This window comes from Melanaphis sacchari, unplaced genomic scaffold (assembly GCF_002803265.2).
Source record: "Melanaphis sacchari strain LSU unplaced genomic scaffold, SCAv2.0 Contig25_pilon_pilon, whole genome shotgun sequence".
Lineage (NCBI taxonomy): Eukaryota > Metazoa > Arthropoda > Insecta > Hemiptera > Aphididae > Melanaphis > Melanaphis sacchari.
This window is the reverse complement of record NW_020271133.1, coordinates 2,081,817-2,102,736: the sequence shown is the minus strand read 5'-3', so window position 1 is coordinate 2,102,736 and position 20,920 is coordinate 2,081,817. Positions and strand designations below refer to the sequence as shown.

Below are 20,920 nucleotides of genomic sequence, written 5' to 3'. Positions count from 1 at the left end.
AAAATATTAAAAATTTTTTTAAATTATCCTATTTATTTATTTAAATTTATCTACTTTAAAATTATATGTCAAAATGATGGGTATAGCCGTATAACCTAATATATCGCCAATGCGAATGTGTTTTAAATATGAGCAGATTTCACCAGTAAGAGTATACAATTGCTTCATTACCTGAACGAATTTTCAATAATAATATTAACAATATCATAATCATGATTCATGAGTTATATAATATTTTGTAAATGATTTGTTGGTATATTAACAACCAGTAGTTGACAAGTCTCTGTCAAGGAGGTGTAGTTATTCCTTATTTTTCGATTTACAAAAAAAAATTAAAATGAGGTCATTAATTATTTTTAAATAAAATCGTGTGGAAAAAACGAGTTTAGTGCCAATTATATTAATATGAAATTTGTGTGAAAAAAACACACATCAAACATACATAATGAAGCAAAATGTCATTTTTTTCAGTCAAAAGTACTATAATAAAGCTATCGTTTAGAAAGGTCCGAATTTTATGACGAATTATCAAATACTTAAACGACTAGGATACAAGGGGAGATCATCACATTTATCATAAAAGCTTTGACACCAAACGTCCTCCGAGAGAATTCCCGATGACATTTGTTTGTAATTATAAAATGTTTCAGCTAAGTTTTCTTGACATAGGTCTCACTTTCCCTTCCAATCTTTTAAATACGCCACTGATTTTACCCTTTCGATTGTCAAGAAATTTAATTGAACCGACCCTTTCTTAAATAGCCTTTATAACGTTATGAATGGTAAAATGAGATAAAACAGAGTGAAAGAAGAATCTTGATTTTTGTAACTACTTATATATTGACGTAATTATCACTTCTTACAAACTTTATAGTTAATTACCTAAATAAAAAGAAGCCACTGATATTCTTTGTCGTAGTTCGTCAAATTAATTCAATAATTTGCATTAAATTTTAAAGTCACTGGGAAAACTAAATTGAGATAATGGAAGAAAACATATGTGAATAATATTTTTTTATCTTTTTATAATCCCGTGAACAAAAACGAAACATTTGGTTTGACAAAACATAACTCTTTAATAATGTGTCTGATTGAAACGAATATAATTAATTATTTTAACGGTAGAAAAATGCGTTGTGTGAATTTATTTGTTCTTAACTTAATTACTAAACAAATAACCACTCTCGAAGTAAATGATATTACATTGTGTACAATGAAAACCAATGCGGGGGGCACTATAGAAATACATCAATATAGTAATTTAGGTTGACAAACAACATTTCAGTGTAATTTGGAACTTACTGTGACTTGTTTAAAGTTCATTATATTAAACTACCCACTGCAGGACATTGAATTACTGAAGCAATAAAAATGAAAACATTATTTATTACAAATATTGACCCGTCGAGCTCGTATTCACAACCGATACACTCATTATTTTTCGAATCAAAAACCCTTTTCAATGTAAACGAATGTCTTCTACAGCTGGCGTCATCGTTTGCAAACAATGTTCTGAAATTGTTTCAAGTGGTAAATACTTTTCTGTCTTGACAGCTATTTAAGTTGAAATAACCAAGAGATTTTAAATACTACTTGCGTTTATTTAATTGAAAGAACATGAAAATAAACAATCAACTAACATTTAGCATTTGTATTAAGACCGATTTCTCTCTTCCATTATAAAAATAGAAAACAAGATAAACTTTTATTTATCATATGGTGTCTTAAAGAAGTTATCAATGTGTTTTGTAATAATTGAATTTTTAACGATATTTCCTTTAGTTTATCATTATAATACACCAGGGGTCACCAACTGGCGGACCACGGTCCGGATACGGACCTTGAGTACTTTTTTTACGGACCACGAGCGCGTTTTCATTTTATATTAATAAATGAATTTAATATGAATAAATAAATAAATATAAATACAAATTTAAAAAATGTATTTACCTACTATTTATTAACGTGTATATAATACAATTTGAATAAATAAATAAGTATAATCACAAATTTATAAATTATAAATACCTATTTATTAACGTGTGCAAAAGTCATTAAAACTGTTTGGACCGCGTAAAGTTTGGTAAGTTTCAAAACGGACCCCCATAGAAATTAGTTGGTGACCCCTGTAATACACGATTAAAATATGTGATACTAAATTAATATTTTATTATTTGTTGTTTATCTTGTGGATATCGAGTAAATTATAACGTTTTAAAATAAATTAAAAAAATTAAAAATACTTTATTGTATATTGTCAAAATTATTAATAGTAATTTTATATGTTTTAAAAATTGATTTAACTAATGTATTTTTTTTTTCAAGCATGTAGCTTCATTTAATTTGCTATTCAACTTTAGGATTTAAACTAAGTAGATATAATTTTACTAATATAAAAATATGAAATTAATGAAACCAATAAATACAATTTATTATATTATTTTACTTTTAATTAGAAAATTGTTAAGACGCTCATTTTTTTTTAATGTTTAAAAGTTAAAAGTTATTTATTTTTCGTATTTTTAATAATATTTAAGAATAATAATTATGAATGTCATTAAAAATGTTTAACTTTATCATGAAATAGAATTACAATATAATATGTTTTTTTTTTTTTTTTTTGTCACTTGTACATTAAACATATTTTGTAATTTACGAAGTAAATTATCCGATTAAGCTCTTAAACGACTTAAACTTAAATAATAATATCTCGCTGACTAACAAAATATTCATGTAGGTGTATTGAACGCAATGTACAATTAATTGATTAAAAGTATTTTAAAACTTTGTGTATTTTAAAATAAATTATAACGTCAACAGTTTATATACTTGTTAAAGTTGCTTATGAACAATCTAAACTATTTAATCGTATTAAAAATGAATATATTAATTTAAGTATACCTAATTTATTTTAGTATAAATACTCTACTTTGCTATTTACATGACATAATCTTAAATACATACAATGTTTTTTGTATATAAAAAGATAAGAAGTGTAATCATCATCCGAGTGAAAAACATGTGCATGTCACTTCTACTTCATTGCTAAAGAACTCACCCCGACCATGTATAATGAGATATTTCAAAAACCTCAAACTTAGTTACTACTAAATATATTTTAATAGTTTTACAATATTAATCAATGTGTAATACAGATTTAAGAAAAGAAAAAAAGTAAAAATTATGATTCGCAATAAAGTACTGATTTATTTATACAATTAAAAATTAACAATTCCCAAATTAATATCATATCTTGATAGCTTAAATTATACAGTATTTGCAAATTATTACAAGATACAGATATAAGTATGTAGATAACATGAATAAACTATATTTTTGTTTTACTTGCCAAAGATTCTAAGTATAAATGTTCCATTTTTTACTTTAATCGTTTTAGTTATTATGTGTTTTTACATTTTTTTCTTAATTTAGGTATGAAATCAATTTTATTTTATTTATCGATATACAATAATCATAGTTTAATAAGCTAAATAATGGAGTAAACGAATGGAGAACTTCAAAAAAATTTACCTATATTTGTTATACTGATAATTTTAAATATTATTATTTTGAACATTTGAAAATAAATTTCATTCAATATACATTTTGTTTTTTTAAATTTTTATTAACATAAGACATAATATTATACACGTATGTATAAATCACTTTTATACTCTTACGCCACACATTTCTAGGTTTATTAGAGCTAAAGTATTTAAATGTTTAAAAGCTTTAAATAATACACATACGTAAAAAAAAAGTCTTAGAAATATCCATCTAGTTTTATGCTTTTAAATATTTTTAAGAAGAATATGCTTTTTTTTAAAAAATTTTCCCTTATTTAAAATATTAGATACTGTTCTTACTTCTTTTGATAAGTTTTAAAAACTGATTGTTGATTTTTGATAAGATAAATTAAATTTTTGTTCATAGACATGATTTCTAGTTATCATCTTAAGTGCTTAGCAATTAAATAACAATTTAAAATTTAAATACATTTATTATTTTTTAAAGTTGCTTTGTGTTCCAAATAAACATCTTACCAAAATATTTCCATAGTATTATATGATTTCTAAATCATAAATTTGTATAATATGTCTATTGTCGTTATTGTTATTATTTGACAATAAAGATACAACTGAGGTAGACAGTAGTACTATCTTGGATCTTATCTCAGTCATGATAAATACCATATTGTAATAACGCGAAAAACACGAGAAAGCGTGTATAGTAAAAATAAAGTATAACTGGGATATCTGGGCGATATACTTCTACACTTATAGGTACTTGGAAGGTATTATAATCACTCACCAAATACTAATATTAGATTCTAGTTATTACTTATTCCCATCCTCCCGATCTTGGAAGGGTTTTCGAGAGGTCGTGTGCTCGTGAAAGTAATCAAATCCGTAAGATTCCGATAACTTTAGTCTAGTACCCGACAGTAAAGTTAATATATTTCCTTTGTATTTGCTAATGCTATACCTTCCGATAAATGAATTTTGTATTTAGTCTGTACTATGACGCTATTCCAAGTACCCCCAGCATTTGTGAAGGTGATATCCTTGCAATTGTCATATCTGTTTAATAATCCTCCACTTATGTGCGAGATGGTAAACGTTTCATTTAACTATAATCCTGATATTATTCCTCTCAGTGGGGTTTGATAAATTAATTTTTCATGCATGTCTTTACATCGGGCATTTTTTTTAGTTCAACAATTTCCGAGTGATATCCCCCATCTACGATCTATGCGTCTTCGAATGGGGAGCACCTTGTTATGAGATAATCTATTGAAATGAAGCATGACCTATAATATTGTGAATGTATTTCAACTTTGTATTATAGTTTTATTTTTGGAAGTGCTTCAATTTCCATGGGTTTTTGGCTTTCACAGAAATCTATTTCTATGCTTTTGAAAGCACTTATGATAACTTGTGGGCCCCCACAGTCGTAAACTACGAAAGTTTGCGCCGGATTAAATTTCAGTATAAAGAGATATGTGAATATTAATTTTATTTTGAAAAACTGCTTTTTTGTTAGATTAAATTGTGTACGTTAATGAGTTATTATTAATGTTTTTATATAATTTATTTATTATTATATTTTTATTTTTGATCATCACCTTGTGTTATAGCTTACCACACATACAGTAAAAATTAACAAAAACACACTTACACTACATTTTATTTTCAGAAATCTAATTAAAACAAAATATTATTTATATATATTACAAATTAAAATATAGAAATATGTATATATATATATATGAATAAAATAAAATAAAATGTATAAAAACAATAATAATAACTCATTAACGTATATACAATTTAATTAACAAGGTGCTCTTAATTCGAAGACGCACAAATCGTAGATGGGGGATATCACTCAGAAATTGATGAACTAAAAAAATGCTTGATGTGAAGTCTTGTTTAAAAAATTAATTTATCAAACCCCACTGAGAGGAATATAATTTATGTATGATAAATTTATCATATTATCGGTTTAGTAAGCAAATAATTGTAGTATAAAAATTAATTAATACTAATATGAAAATAAGATATATCAAATTGTTATACTTTATCCGCATTAATTGGAGAATAGTATAAATGGTGGAATAATAATTAATAATAACAAATCCTTTAAATTTTTTAGTAGTTGTAGCGTATTTTGGAGGAGACTGTAAATAATGAATCACCTCTGGGAGTTGGAACTTAATATTTTGTATTTATTTATTACACATATTAAACCTAAAATAATACATTATTATCAAATAAACATTAATTAAAATGAAATAATTAAATAATATATTGTAATAAACGATAAGTGAAATATAATAAATTGGCAACAAAGTTAAGATGTATTAAACTTTTTTTTATGATAAATAATTTATGCCGTTTATTATTATCTAAAATTCCCAAATGTTTGATCAAATTTTTTACAGATTTCCAGGTAGCAATAATTGCTACCTATATTTTATTTACCTTATTATTCCAATTGACAAAAAATATGATTTCATGATCAGTTATTTCTTTGAATTTAGTTTTTCAGCTTCGTAGAAGTTAATGTAACTATATTTAAATTAAATAATACAACCTATTCTTAATCTATGTTATCTAACCACTTTGAACAATAAAATCATATTTCTTTAGGCAATATCAATTCCATAATAAACGAAAAAAATCATTCATAAGTGTATAACATTATCTGTAAAAATAAGAAAACCGGAAAAGGGCAGGTAATAATGAATAAAATATCTTATATTCTAAAACTCTAATATTATGTAGAAAATTTTCCGGTTGAAATAGACTAGGTAGTAAGTACTTAGTTATTATATTTAGTTGTCATCATTTAAAAAATCAAATACCTATTAAGTTATTCAGCAAGTATAAGTTAAATAAAATAATTTGTACTCCCTTCACAGTTATCTACAATATTAAATTATAATAATAGCTTAACAAATATTATTTTAATGTATTTATATGTAAATGGGCGGTTTTCAAATCAAATTACTTTATTTAAATGTTTAAAAACAAATAAAGTAAAACAAATTTGTTGGTAGGTATTTTACATATTAATTATATTACGTGCATTCAAAAATTATTTTTAATATATTCAATAATTAAATTACAAATAATAAATGAAAAAGAAAAAGAAAAAAATAGAATATCCTTGTAAATAAAATTATACTACAGATTTTTATTATAATATATATATATATAATAATTTATCTTTGTATTCATTAAGTATTATAATTTTTATCATATTTTTTAATGATTGTAATAGACTTAAAATAATAACATAAATTTTTAATATAATTTTGAAAATATAGTTAGTAAATAGTATAAACACAAAATATAGGCAAATATTAATAATAATATAAAAGGTAGTTAGGTGTATGTGTTTGGCTACAGTAGTAGCATAATTTAGTTGTACATTAGGTACCAAGCGGGTCATTGCAGTATGTAAATAATATATAATTTATTTAAATTTCATGTAAGAGTGCATACTATTATAATTATATGTAATATTTTTTTTTTTAACTCTAAACAATTTTTTAATTAGTAAATATTCTCTATTTATTGTTTTATAGAATCAGACATCAGTAGTGTATTCAAGTTAATTTTGAAAGTCGAGATAGGATAAAAAAAAAATTTTAATATCAGAAAATAAACAACAAAAAAAGTGCTAAATAAAATCTCATTTAGATTTAATAAGATTTTTAATTCAAAATTATAAACTCAAGTTTTTTTTTTTTCAACAAATGCTTTATTGTTTTATTATTCACTTATAATACCTTTTGTTTTTTTGAAAACTCTATTTTTAACAAAACAACACTTTTATTACTTAAAAAAAATTAAATAATATTAATCATCATAAGTATTATGTTCACTATATAGTATAAATTATAATATTCATTAGTTAATACTCATTATGTAAGTATAATAATTTATAATAGAAATTTTATCGGTTTAAACATTTATACGTATTATAATATAATAACGCGTATTTTTTTAATAAAAAAATGTAATTTAAAAATAAAACGCCGTCCTAAACTCCCATGGTCATCTGTATTTTGAAACGTAATATAGATTTATTATTTAGTTTTATATTTATACATAATAATGTATATTAATTTGTATATTTAATGTTAATATTTAAACTTTAATTAAAAAATGTAAGTTTTATTTAATACAAAGGTATTATTGCATAAATTATCATTAAAATATATGAATAACTACTATGTTTTTTTTGCTATTTATCACTAAATAAATGCTTGTTTTATAAAAGAAAAAAAAAATAGCATTATACATCGCAAAATATTTAAAATTATTTTTGTGCACCTGATATAAGCGTAGGCTTATATCATTGTTGTTATGAGCAACGATCGTAAGATATTTTTTGATATCTTATAATTATTGCTATTAGAAAATTCATTATGTTCATTGACAATCTTGCGAATTCGTTCTCCTTTAATCTATGTACAATATATATATATAATATATATATATATTATATATATTAAATGTTATATGTCGTAGACGTATAGTTTCACGACACTTTTTGATTTATTGTCTAAGATTAAGCTGCTGTAGAATACATTCCGTGTCGACTTGTTCTTTTGAAAGTTCCGTCTTTTATATTTTATTAGACAATAAACTGACAATATTCAGCAATTTGAAACGGTCTCTATTATTCGTAACCCATCCAAACCACGCCCGGGACTCGATAATAGGAATTAGCGATTATTCTATCATATTCATCACGAAGGATTTTTTTTCTTGTTATAATTAATTTTCGAGAATTCAACGAAAATCTAAAATTGGTTATTAATACAAAATATATCGAATTCATGTCAGTAATAATTATTGTGTTCGAGTAAAATTATATTTTACAGTAAATGAAATTAAGCAGGCGTGAAGTGATACAGAACTGTCTAAATATCTACTGATATCTACTGTCTTAATATGGTCAACGTAGTTATTGCCTTTTGGTATACTACATAAAATTTATTTTTAAAATATAGTTAACATTTCAGTATAACGTTTCGGTTCTATTTAATAATTATTATGACCAGGTTTCTTGATAAATAAATAAATAAATAAATACATCACTATAATTATCAGTAAATACCCGTACATAAAGTATACAATATAGACATATAATAATATGTATCTCGCCATCAATTGGCATAACATTTTACAATAAACTAGATTATATATAATAATATATTTCGATTTCAGGTCATATATCCCTAGCCAAAACGTTTTATTATAAACTAAACTGACATCTTTAGTACGTTTATTAACTGTTAGAAATCTCTGATTTCCGGCCATTTAATATTGTCCAGAATGGCATAAAAAATAATAATTAACGTGCATAAAATACCTTGGAGAAATTAATATAAAAATAAAGTAATTATAATAATTGTCAATATCAGTGGTGTATTATTTTAGCTGTAGAATTAAAAACAAAATGTTTTCACTGATATTTATTCTTTGTTTAAATCTTTCGTAACAAAAGTTGTCAATCGGACGAATGGCTTTGTTTTTCTAAGCATGTTATAATACCATCATTCAGTTGATGTGTCTATTTTTCGCAATCTGTTACGAAACTACACATTGTGTTAACCACCTTGTGCACTCACAAAATGTGTCACTTCAAAAAAATAAATATTTTTCATAAAAATGTTACTAATGTTGTATGTAGTAAATGCGTACGGGAAAAATAGTAATAAAAAACAGGGTATAACACGAACACATCAAGCTCGTTTAATATAGACATATATACAAACTACAACTAAATATGTATAACTGCGTGTACAGTCAACTCGCTGATTAAGACTGTTAACTGCAATGTTTAATGTAGCCTACGTTTTTGGAAAAAATAACCATAATATTCGAATCCTCGGTTCCCAAATAAATTTGCTATGTTAATAACATGCAAATGTTCGTGTACAGTCGTAGTATAGGTAATCGAGTTTGTAATTTTATAATAAGCAATTTACTTAAACACGATAACTCATCAACAGTTTTTAAACACCGTGGATTAATGATTGATGAACAAAGAAATTATATTATTTAGAGAAAAAAAAATGTGCAGTATATTATCTACTCGTACGTCTCAGTCTATCACGAAAACATCCCATAATTATTGTTATCACTGAAAAGCGACGAGGAACAAATATTTTCTTTATATTTTTGAGTTATGTTTACAAAACGGAATCGATTAGTTTGCTTTTTCACTCTTCGAGAAAAATTATATTATATTTCTTTCACGCACAACATTCGTGTTTAGTTAGAGAAACGTAATACTTAATTTTTTAAAACAACTTTAATCCATCCGAGTTTCACAGAACATATTATTATTTTAATTATACTCATAATTCATATATATATATATGTAAATATAAATCGAGAACGGTAATTATTTGTATCATTTTAAATTTAAGTACCTTCTATGATCTTTAATTACATTATACCTTATTATAAATTATTTATAATTTTATGTTCAGATATCATATTATACTCGTGTAATAAATTACGAATTTTCGTTTCACCATAGTGTCGGGAGCGGCCATAATTATTTTGTAGGATAGAACTTGTGGAGTATTTCAAAAATTTGTATTTTGTCGGGTTATTCAGAGATTTTATGAAATCACTAGGTTTATTAACGCCCGATTCATTCTCCTTGCGAATAATATTGCCAAATATCAAAGGTCAGTGATTATGTGCTTATTGTTGTAGGTACGTACTTTGTCGCCATTGTTTTAGAATTACAATAACCATTTATTCTCAAAATATTCGTTTTTCCGTGTTTAAATATACCCAGCTGATTCGTTGGCATTATCAAAAAAAAAAATCCAACATTTAAGCACAGTTTTATAGTCTGATACTTTTATTTTATATGAACAAAAAATATAAAACCATATAGTTTCTCACTCCCCTCACAGCCAGTGTTCTTCTTCGTTCAAAATTTAAAATATTAGTTTATCTTCACATTTTTTAAAACGAAGCACGCGTAGGTATATCTCCGATTTTATTATCATCAGAGCGTTTAACTGATATATTTTACAATTTTACTATTATGGTTTATTTATTATGGTATAATTAGTTGTACAACAACTCGGTACTTTTTTATCGTTTTCGCTATTACCTAGTCTCTTGTCCATAAATATTGCTCGTAAATCGTAAGTACACCGCAGTTATTTTACGAAATATTTTAATATTTATATATATGCAACGCCTATGTTAAATTATTCAAACCGATTTTTGGATAATTCAAAACTTTATATTCATCGCCCGTGCGATTTAATGCCTCAATGGTAAAATTTACCCTACTTATTTACGAACTGATGAGTTATGGTTAAAACAATGGTCGTGTATTATCTACGCAGGTGTGCACAAATCAGAAAATGCACTCCATGATTCACAGCCTATTATATTATGTATATTGATGCCCATAGTATACATTCGAACCTCGGCGTGATTTATTCAACATAATACTTGAAAGCCGGAAGAATTCGTACGATTTGTTCATGTTCTACGGAGATCGGATCAGACGATATGCGATGACTAGGGCTAGGATTTATATGCAATAAAAAATTGTGAAATAAACATTTGGTTTATTAAAAATATGCAAAAATATTCAATTAATATTATGTACGCTAAAAATATGATATACGTATACACTTAAAAAACAAATCGTACGTTTTAAAATTAATTAAATAACATTCTTAACTATTCACGTTATTCAAAATAAATGTATTACACAAAACACTTACGTGGTGTTTTAAATTTTCAAAACTGCAGGACAGTCTTCTGTTGGACTGTATAATATAGGTATACCTTAACCCTTTCAATCCCAAATTAAGTTCTGATAAAAAAAAAAAATATTTGACTTTTAATTACTTATATATTATGTCTAACTAAGAATTATTTTTTATTTCAAAATTTTTTGATCACCAAGTCATGAGTTATTGAATTATGCTATTATAATTGCAATTGGGCGTTAACGGTAATAATTTGTTATGCTATCAGAATGGCAATTGGGCGTTAAGTAATGAAATGCTAAACATTATAAATAAAGTCTGTTCAATTCTTTTTTTTAGTTATGCATTTTTTAAAATTAATTTTTAGTCTTAATTGTTAATAAAATAAAATAGACAATATAGAAAGTAAAATAAAAATTTTATTTATCACATACATACTATGAGATTTTTTGAAAAACTTTTTAAACATACATAATATTTTAATATTATAACTAATTGTAACAAAAAAAAAAAAAAAATAATAATATTGTAACAAATATAAAAACAACTTTATTTATCATATCACATACATAAAAAAAAATTTTTTGAATAAGTCTTGTAAGTTACATAATATTTTAATAACATAGGTAACTAATTTATTTTTTTGTTCAGCATAAATATTAGTATATTTAGCCATTTTTTCAAATTCTTCTTCAGGAAAATAATTCATAAAATAATCCAATGGATTTAATGTTTTTAAAATAGATAATTCAGGTACTGGTTGTTGGATGTCAAATTCACTACAAACCATTGGTTTCATATCTTTTTTGTCAACAAATGGTAAATTCACCATAGGTGATATAGTAGGTGTTTGAAATGGACTGAAAAAATCAGTATTTTGAGATGACTGGAATATAGAATTGACTTCACTTATTTCATCTAAACATGAGTAGTTTAAAAATAAAAATGATAAAAATATAAAATATTTATAATTGAACATACAATTATCAGTAGGAATATCAACATCAAACAAATCAGGAAACAATTCATTACCATCATCACCATCTTTGAAATTAGTAAAATCATTTAAAAGTTGGTCTAATTCAGATGTAGGAAAACTATTTTCTTCTTCTTCATAATCATCACCAGATAGAGATGATAAATCTGAGTCTCGGCCGTTACCAAGCAATTCCAAAATATCAAAATCACGGAGTTGTTTTCGTGACATTATAAATAAATACCTAAATTATTTCATATTACATAAACACAATATTAAAATTATTTATATGTATGTAGTAAATTTGAATCTATAAAATACTTACGTTAAACAAAATGAAATTCAAACTACGCAGTAACGAGTAACGACCGTAGACTAACGTTCGACGTACGGAAAATGAGACGAATAACAACTGTTTATCAGTGATGTAAAACGTAAATATTAGTTGATAGAATTACAACATTACGCCCAATTGCCATTCTAATGGCATAACATTTAAGGTACGATAAAACGATAACGATTAATATTAATAACTATATTACTTTATAATATGTTTACAGTATCAGTGTATACACATGAAAAAAAATATGGGATTTTTAGAACGTCTTTGACATTTTATAATAAAATCAAATGTGAAATAATAAAATAAATATTTCAGTAAACATTTTTGTTATCAATAAATTGTCATTATCATTTTGTATAAGCTCCGAATTGTATTGTTATCATTTTTAATGTGTTCTACACGTGTTTTTACGTATAAATTCGTGTATTACACAACGGAATATTTTAAATTCAATTTTATAACGATTTTTATATCATTCTGCTATTCTAATGGCATCGGGGACTGAAAGGGTTAAATAGGTATTTTTGAACAGCGTCAATACATACTGTCGCCCGATAAAAACGTCTGGTAACGAAATATACCATAAAATATGCATTTTTCGCGTTTTTATAGCCGAAATATGCAATAATATTGATTTTACTCGAAATATGCGATAACATGCAAAATAAAATCACCACTGTTTATCTCATCACGAGGTGATTCATCCGTGGACATTACTTACAAAAGCAATAATCAGAAGTCACAAAAAGAATACGCTGTCGCGTATACCGTATAAATCCTAGCCTTGGCGATGACGTTATACACATCGCAGGTACCACATACCTAACATAGCTGCTGCTATACAGCAGTGTACGCGAGCACTGCGCGTAGGCACCTATACTTAAAGTACTTACACAGAACTCACGCGAATATAATAATACGTAATACGCAGCTCACAGCCGGACGGGCGGCGCAGTTTTCTCTGTAATAATGAAAGCGTGTTCGGGAAAGAGGTTGATGAGTGATAACAAATAAAAGACCCACTGCACCGGCTCGGCGGGCAAATGAAATATTAATCTAATAGCCGAATGCGCCCGCCTATACGTGTTAAACATCATGCAAGTGTGTACAATAATATAACCGTCTGTGGAATATATTCGCGTAAACCGTTTTCGCGCGAGGATACACTATATTATTATTGTTTCGATATATACGACGGCGTCGTTCCGCCGATTGACATTGATCGATTTACGGTTTTTATGGCTTTTGCGGAATAAAATGAAAGTGCTCTTGACACGGTCATAAATCCACATCAGAGCGATGTGTGTGTGTGCGTATAAGTAATTCAATACATCCCATTGTCTTGTCGTGATGCGAGTGTGTGCGCAGTGTGTATGACGTGTCATCTGTGTACAATAGATACGCGTTTTGTTTCGTCGTCGACGGTATATAATCTGCCGTGAAATGACGATTGTCGTCGACCTAATACGCGCACATCCGCGCGCACACGTAAATGCCTCTTTACTTCTAAGTTTATGCGATACGCCGCATGTTTTACAGGTATTATAGCCTACAGGTACCTATATATATATATATATAAATAAAACGTAATCCGTTATTATACATTTTATTAGCAGGTTATCATTATTAGTGTTATATATTATTATTATTATTGTTATTGTTACTATTATTTGACGACCGACCGATCCCCGTAACCGCGGTAACCGGCGGAAGCTGCAGACCCTGCATGTTATTATGTCATGTGCACGGCTAGGGTGATATTGCACTGCGTATAATATACGGTCCGGTACACGTCTATACGTATCGCAATAGACCTATAAACCGTGCGGGTATTAAACACACATAATACGATACAATGCAATATAAAGTCATGATAATAACAATGATTTCATTTCGTACGTAATAATATCATGTTTTATTTTCTCATGATATTTGTCTTATAACGGCGCGTCAGTGTATATTATATAATAATATAATGTGTTTCGTTTTTTTTTTTTTTTATTTATTAATTTGTTTTATTTAATTTTTTTTTTTATTTTTTTTTTTTTATTTTACAGTTGGCCACAAACAGCGTTCTCCTCTTGGCGTCCAATTGTTTGGGACTTTTGTCCTATTTCCTGGCCGACAAACAGCAGCGGACCGCCTTTCTTGAAACCCGGCAATGTCTTGAGATGAAAATGGTCATAGAAGAACAATCGACTGAGCAGGTAAATAATAATAATCATAAACGCGTTACATAACAAAGGCCAACAAGACATTTTCACGACAGAACGACCTATAGCGTTGGTATAATGTTAGGTCAAACATTACATTTAATATTTATATCTAAGTGAATACACTGGGTACCTACCTTTAATAGTAATTATTATGTTATTCTCAACGTAACGTTATTATAGTAATATAATATTAAATGGACGGTAACCATTACATTTTTTTTTTTTTTTTACAACGTACACGTCATAAACTCTGAATACACGCGATATTATATCGTCTTAATCAAATTGTTGCTAGTAGAAAATATATTATAATTATTATTATTATGATTGTTATGATGCACATGTCATTATATATTACATATTCACATATTCGTATAGATATATTTTAAAATGTTTAATACACAAGATAAAAACATTTTGATGACTAACTACAACGAATGACTATACGGTTCATGATTTTTAGACATAATAATAAATTGTTTATAAAATATTATTCATTCAATTAAATAGTTATAAAAATAACCTATATATATATAATGTGTATCGATTATTATTTCTATCTATACTACATACAGTTTATGTTCGATCTAATTATCATTACTGGAAAGTAATTACATACATAACTATCAATAATTCAGTCGATGCAATTATACACACTTAAATCTGCGTTCTCTATTCACGTTATGACACTTATTAGTCGAATATTACGCGGAAAATATTACACACGATTACACGAAGGTCGTTTAAAAACTGATTTATTATTTTTCTTTCTCGTCGTCCATAGCAATTTATTTTTACGGTATTTAATCAAATATTAAATTGGATCGTCGCCTTTTAGTGTACCTATATAAATATAAGCTATTTGTATGATGTAAAATAAAGTATCTTACATAAATTTAAAAAACTTAGAAATGTTCGAATGAGTAATGCAGCCTTCGTCCTCTATTATTACATTGTTATAAAATTAAGTTAACATGTTTAATCTTAAATAAAGTCAAAAGAGTATATTAATCAGGCGTAGTCCTAAAATAGATAAAAATGAAATGAATGGAATTCACCAGATTCTATGAATGAGCATTGAGCTTCTTTTATACTTTGTTCCCTATCTCATATCAATTAAATGTATTATTTTTCTATGATTAAAATCAATAGATAATACGATTTGACATTTTACAAATGGTCTGTAGAAATCATACGACTACATGTAAAATTTAGTTTACCTACTACACACATCTTATAGTAAAATACATATAAATAAAATGTCTTCAAAAAAAAAAAAACTATATATATTTTTAGATATAAACACTGTCATAAGTATAATTTCCAATTCATAGACATATTAAATACTACATTTTTCTGAGCTTAATGAAAAAAAACAAGTTTTTTTTTTATAAAAGACATAACTTCAAATCTAATAAATCATTTGTTTTGCTTGGACTCTAGAATACGAGATAACATAACATATTTTTTTCTAGGAATGTACTCCAAGAAAATCATCTGTCTAGCTCTGGTTTATATTTAGAATATCTCTAAATTTAATTTTTAAAAACTCGAATTCACCTCGATTATAAAATAGGTCACTATTAAACAGGACACTACTTTGCTATGGTAGATTTAACGTTTTATTAAAAAAAAAAAAAAAAAGATTTAAATGATTAAGTGACTAGTTTAAAGACAATTTTTTTTCAAAGGAAATCATATTATACCTACATAATATAAGTAATGCTATTAAAAAATTTGAAATTTTTAACTTTCAAAATATATGATTAATAATAAATTCATAATAAAAAATATAAATTATGATAATAATACATAGGTAGGTATATAATATATTATGTGATGTGCTATTACATTTTGTATCATTATATGAATAAAACAAAAAAATTAAATAATCTAATTTATAAAAGTAAAACTATGAGATTTTAATTTTTTTTAAATATTGAACGTTTAAAATTATAAAAAGATTCTGTTTTACAAGAAAAAAATATATGACAAATTTAAAGTTTTTAATTATATATTAAAACTTTAGTGAGTTGTCAGTAATAAAAAAATTAACTTCCCACACTAACAATAATTTAAGTATTTCAAAAAGTTATTAAACTCAAATCTGCAGTTGTTTAAATTCAGATAACTTACAAAGAGATCTTTCAGGTGCTTTAAAATGTTCATGTAAAACAACTCATATATTATACATCTTATAATTATTGTACAACTAATATTATTTGATATAACAAAAAAATATGTAGTAAAATGTATTGTTGTTTTGTATTGTTTTAAAATATATCAAAAAATAATAAAACGAATAACATTTAAACTTAAATTACAATGCTAGATAAGTGGTTTGTTTTTTTTAATATAATTTTAATCAATTTATAATTTTAGATTTTAATTGTTAAACTAATTCCATAGCTACATTTTTTTCAATTTAAATATTAGTTTATCAGAAAATGTACTAACTATAATTAATTTAACGATAAGTAAATTGATTAGAAGATATGTCGACTTAAATTTAATAATATACTCGAGAAGGAAATTTTCCACACACTACGTATTATTATTGATCAGAGTACCTATATATTTACTACATTGTATAACTATATCTATTACAAAAACTGTCGAGTACATTATTTTCTATAATAATTCAAGTTTAAATTATTGGGGCATGTACATAATAACTTAAGACAGTTTTATTAAATTTAAATACAAATATTTATTTTAATAACGTAGTTATTTATATATTTAGTGAACCATAAAATTTTAATATAACGAACTCAAACCATATAATATTACTACTATATTATTATATTGTATTTGTGTACTCAATAAATATCTGAATTTGTTACAACTGCATGCAGCAACTTATTTTTATGAGTACTTAAAATTATTGGAAAAACAACATAAACACTATGATAAAGTAAAAACCTAGTTGCGTTAGGTTCTTCCAATGCGATGGTTAATCATTGGCATTGAATTTTATAGTTACTATATAAAATTATTAGAAGGATTCTATGTACACAGAATATACGCATTATTCTCTACTGGATAAGCAAAATGAAACGACTGCAGATTTATGAGCAAAATATCCTGTCCGGTATTTTCTACGTATAAATAATATAAAATATAAATTCAATCATATTCTAGTGAAATTATATATTGATATGGGGCCATCTAAATAATATTTATATGTAAATATAATATATATTTCGATCTCTTAACGCGTTTGATCATTTACAACTATTCCCAAATGTATTTCACGTGTTTATTTTTTTCGGTTGTTCAAGATTCCGATTTTCGAGCTAAGTTTCTGATCTTATTATTTGCTCCATACCCTCACGAAAAACTATTAAATTTAGAATATAGTTTTTATAAAACTATAAATCAATTTCGATGGATTTTCCGTTATTCGTGTGGCGCGTTGAAGTAGCACGGGCAGGGGCAGTCTATCCGATATGATCCACCTGAATTGTGCTTACACAATTGTGTAAACAATAATGGCATACAACAAATACAGTCCGTATCATCTATAACGACGGTCAAGGGACCGTAAGGTATACGTCGTTATAACCAGATGTTGTTATAACCAATTTTTTTTTTCTATCAATTATCAATATATTATACTATGAATTCTACTCGTACAATGAATTTTTAAACCACACAAGTATATTATTATAATTTTAATTTTATTTTACAAATTGTACATACATATTATTTTACTATACATAACTTAGAATTTAAAATATTGCTTATATTATACATTATTTTTTTTAATAATAGAATATATTTTTACATTTTTTATTTTACACAATTATTTTAAGAAGTCAGTGATTTTTAGCTGTTTTGATTTATCATTTAATAGCATATTTTATATAGTGAGTTTTAATGAATTAAAATTTTGATTCAAGTCAATATTATTTAGTAATGAAAAATTAACAATGTTTTCTAATGATTTATACGCTCCTTCTACTGTTAAATAATCTTTATCTTCATCAGTTATTTCCTCTTCTTCTTCTTCTTCATTTGGTTTGGATAGTGTACTCACTATGTCCTCATCACTTAATAATCCTGTTGTAGCTACCTCAGTGTCTATATCTACAAAATTTTCGAAGTTTGGGTAGTCAAAATTGTTTTCTTGAGTATTTAAAGAAGTAGAAATATTTTGTACTGTAGTGAGAAATCCCGCATGAGAAAAACAATTTTTTATAGTTTCTATTGTTATTTCATTCCACGATTGAGTTAACAATAAAATAGCATCCAATACATTTAATTTAGTTTCTTTTTTGTGTTCAATATTATCAATCATTTTTAGAACTAACAATTTTCTAAATTTTGTTTTTAGACATTTTATGATCCCTTGGTCCATTGGTTGTAATACTGATGTGCAGTTTGGGGGTAAAAAAACTAGCTTAATACAATGCAAATCATTTAACTTGGTATGCGATGGACAGTTATCTACTAATAGTAAAATCTTTTCTCTCTTTCTTTTTAGTTCACTGTCCCATTTTCGTAAAAATCTATCCCACAATTCAGATGTCATCCATGCACGTTTATTTGCTTCATAAATCACTGGCAAAGATTTAATATTTTTAAAACAACGCGGGGTTTTCGATTTTCCTATCACAAAAAGTTTCTTTTTTGATGTTCCGGTCATATTAGCACACACAAGTACGGTTAACCTCTCTTTAGACATTTTTCCTCCAGAACAAGTCTCGCCTTTAAATTTAAAAGTTTTGTCAGGTAGCATTTTAAAAAATAATCCTGTCTCATCACAGTTATAAATTTCAGTATCATCATACCCCTCGCGCAATTTTGGCCAAACCATCTCCATCCATTTGGTTGTTTCTTCAAGGTTTACACTGGCAGATTCTCCGCTAACTTTAGAAAAAGTAATATTGTGTCTTACCCGAAACCGCTGAATCCACGATGAAGAACATGAAAAATCTTTACCCAATAGTTTTGCTAAATCGTTTGCTTTCTCTTGTAGAATCGGTCCATTAATCGGTATATTGAAACTTCGTTGTGTTTTAAACCATTTTAATAAAGCATTATCAATATCTTCATGATCACTACCACGAATTTTTTTAACGTTATATCTTTCGCACTCGAATTCTCGTTTTATTTTATCACGATTTTTCCATATTGTAGATATCGTAGAATGGCTTACACCAAATTCAGTCGCAATATTACTGTTTTTTTCATTATTCTCCAAACGAAAAATTATATGCGCTTTTTCTTCGATAGAAAATTGTTTTCGCTTATTCATTCTAACGTTATATTGAAACACGTTCAACGGCACTAACATTACTAAAATATCAAACTAATATTTGTAGATTTGTGGAAATATCTTATTATATAACGTACTATAATGTGTATTAGACTTCTATCTCGTTAATAGCTTAAATGATATTTTAAAAACGTATGAAAGCAGCTTATATAGTAATACATTACAGAATAACTATGTGAAGATAGTAGATACCCTATCTGTTGGTAATTACACCGATAATATTACACAATCATTTGTGAAAAAAATAATATACAGTCGTTATATACGATTGAAATGTGTGTTGCGGACCGATTTTTAAGTCGTATCAGCCGATATTGTCGTTACATCCATGTCGTTACAACCAGTTATTTCGTATGTTAAAATAAACGGAATTTTGCCGGGTACTTGAAATTAACGTCGTTATAGCACAAATGTCGTTACGACCGGCGTCGTTATAGGTGGTACCGACTGTATTATATAAAACAATTGAAATTTAAAAGATCAGGACAAAAAAAAATATGTGTTCGTTACGTTTGTGCATATAAAAAAAAAAAAAAATAAATAAATAAATAAATAAAATAAAATAAATAATATTGTAGAAATACTATTTCATTTTACATTTTTGTCACGGTGACATCTTAAAGATGATATCATTACAGAATTTTTCAGATTTTCATCGAAATTTTAAGAATATAAAACAAATGAGTAAACATGAAACAGGGATTTATTCATACTATTAATACGCTCGATTTAGCAGTGTATATAGTATAACGTTCAGATGAAAATTCTATCTTTACACTAAAGTTCACACTGCAGCTATTTTCATACCAATTGTGCACAATATAAGTGTATT

At 26.1% G+C, this 20,920-nt stretch overlaps 1 protein-coding gene across 2 annotated transcripts in view; it reads left to right on the top strand.

Moving 5' to 3' along the window:
* LOC112595165 (adenylate cyclase type 3) overlaps nt 1–20,920 on the top strand; it is a 104,664-nt gene that overhangs the window by 57,423 nt on the left and 26,321 nt on the right. For both annotated transcript variants that reach the window (XM_025340274.1, XM_025340273.1), the window contains one exon: nt 14,649–14,798. In XM_025340274.1, coding sequence (XP_025196059.1) covers nt 14,649–14,798 — 150 coding nt within the window. The remainder of the gene's footprint in view (nt 1–14,648; nt 14,799–20,920) is intronic.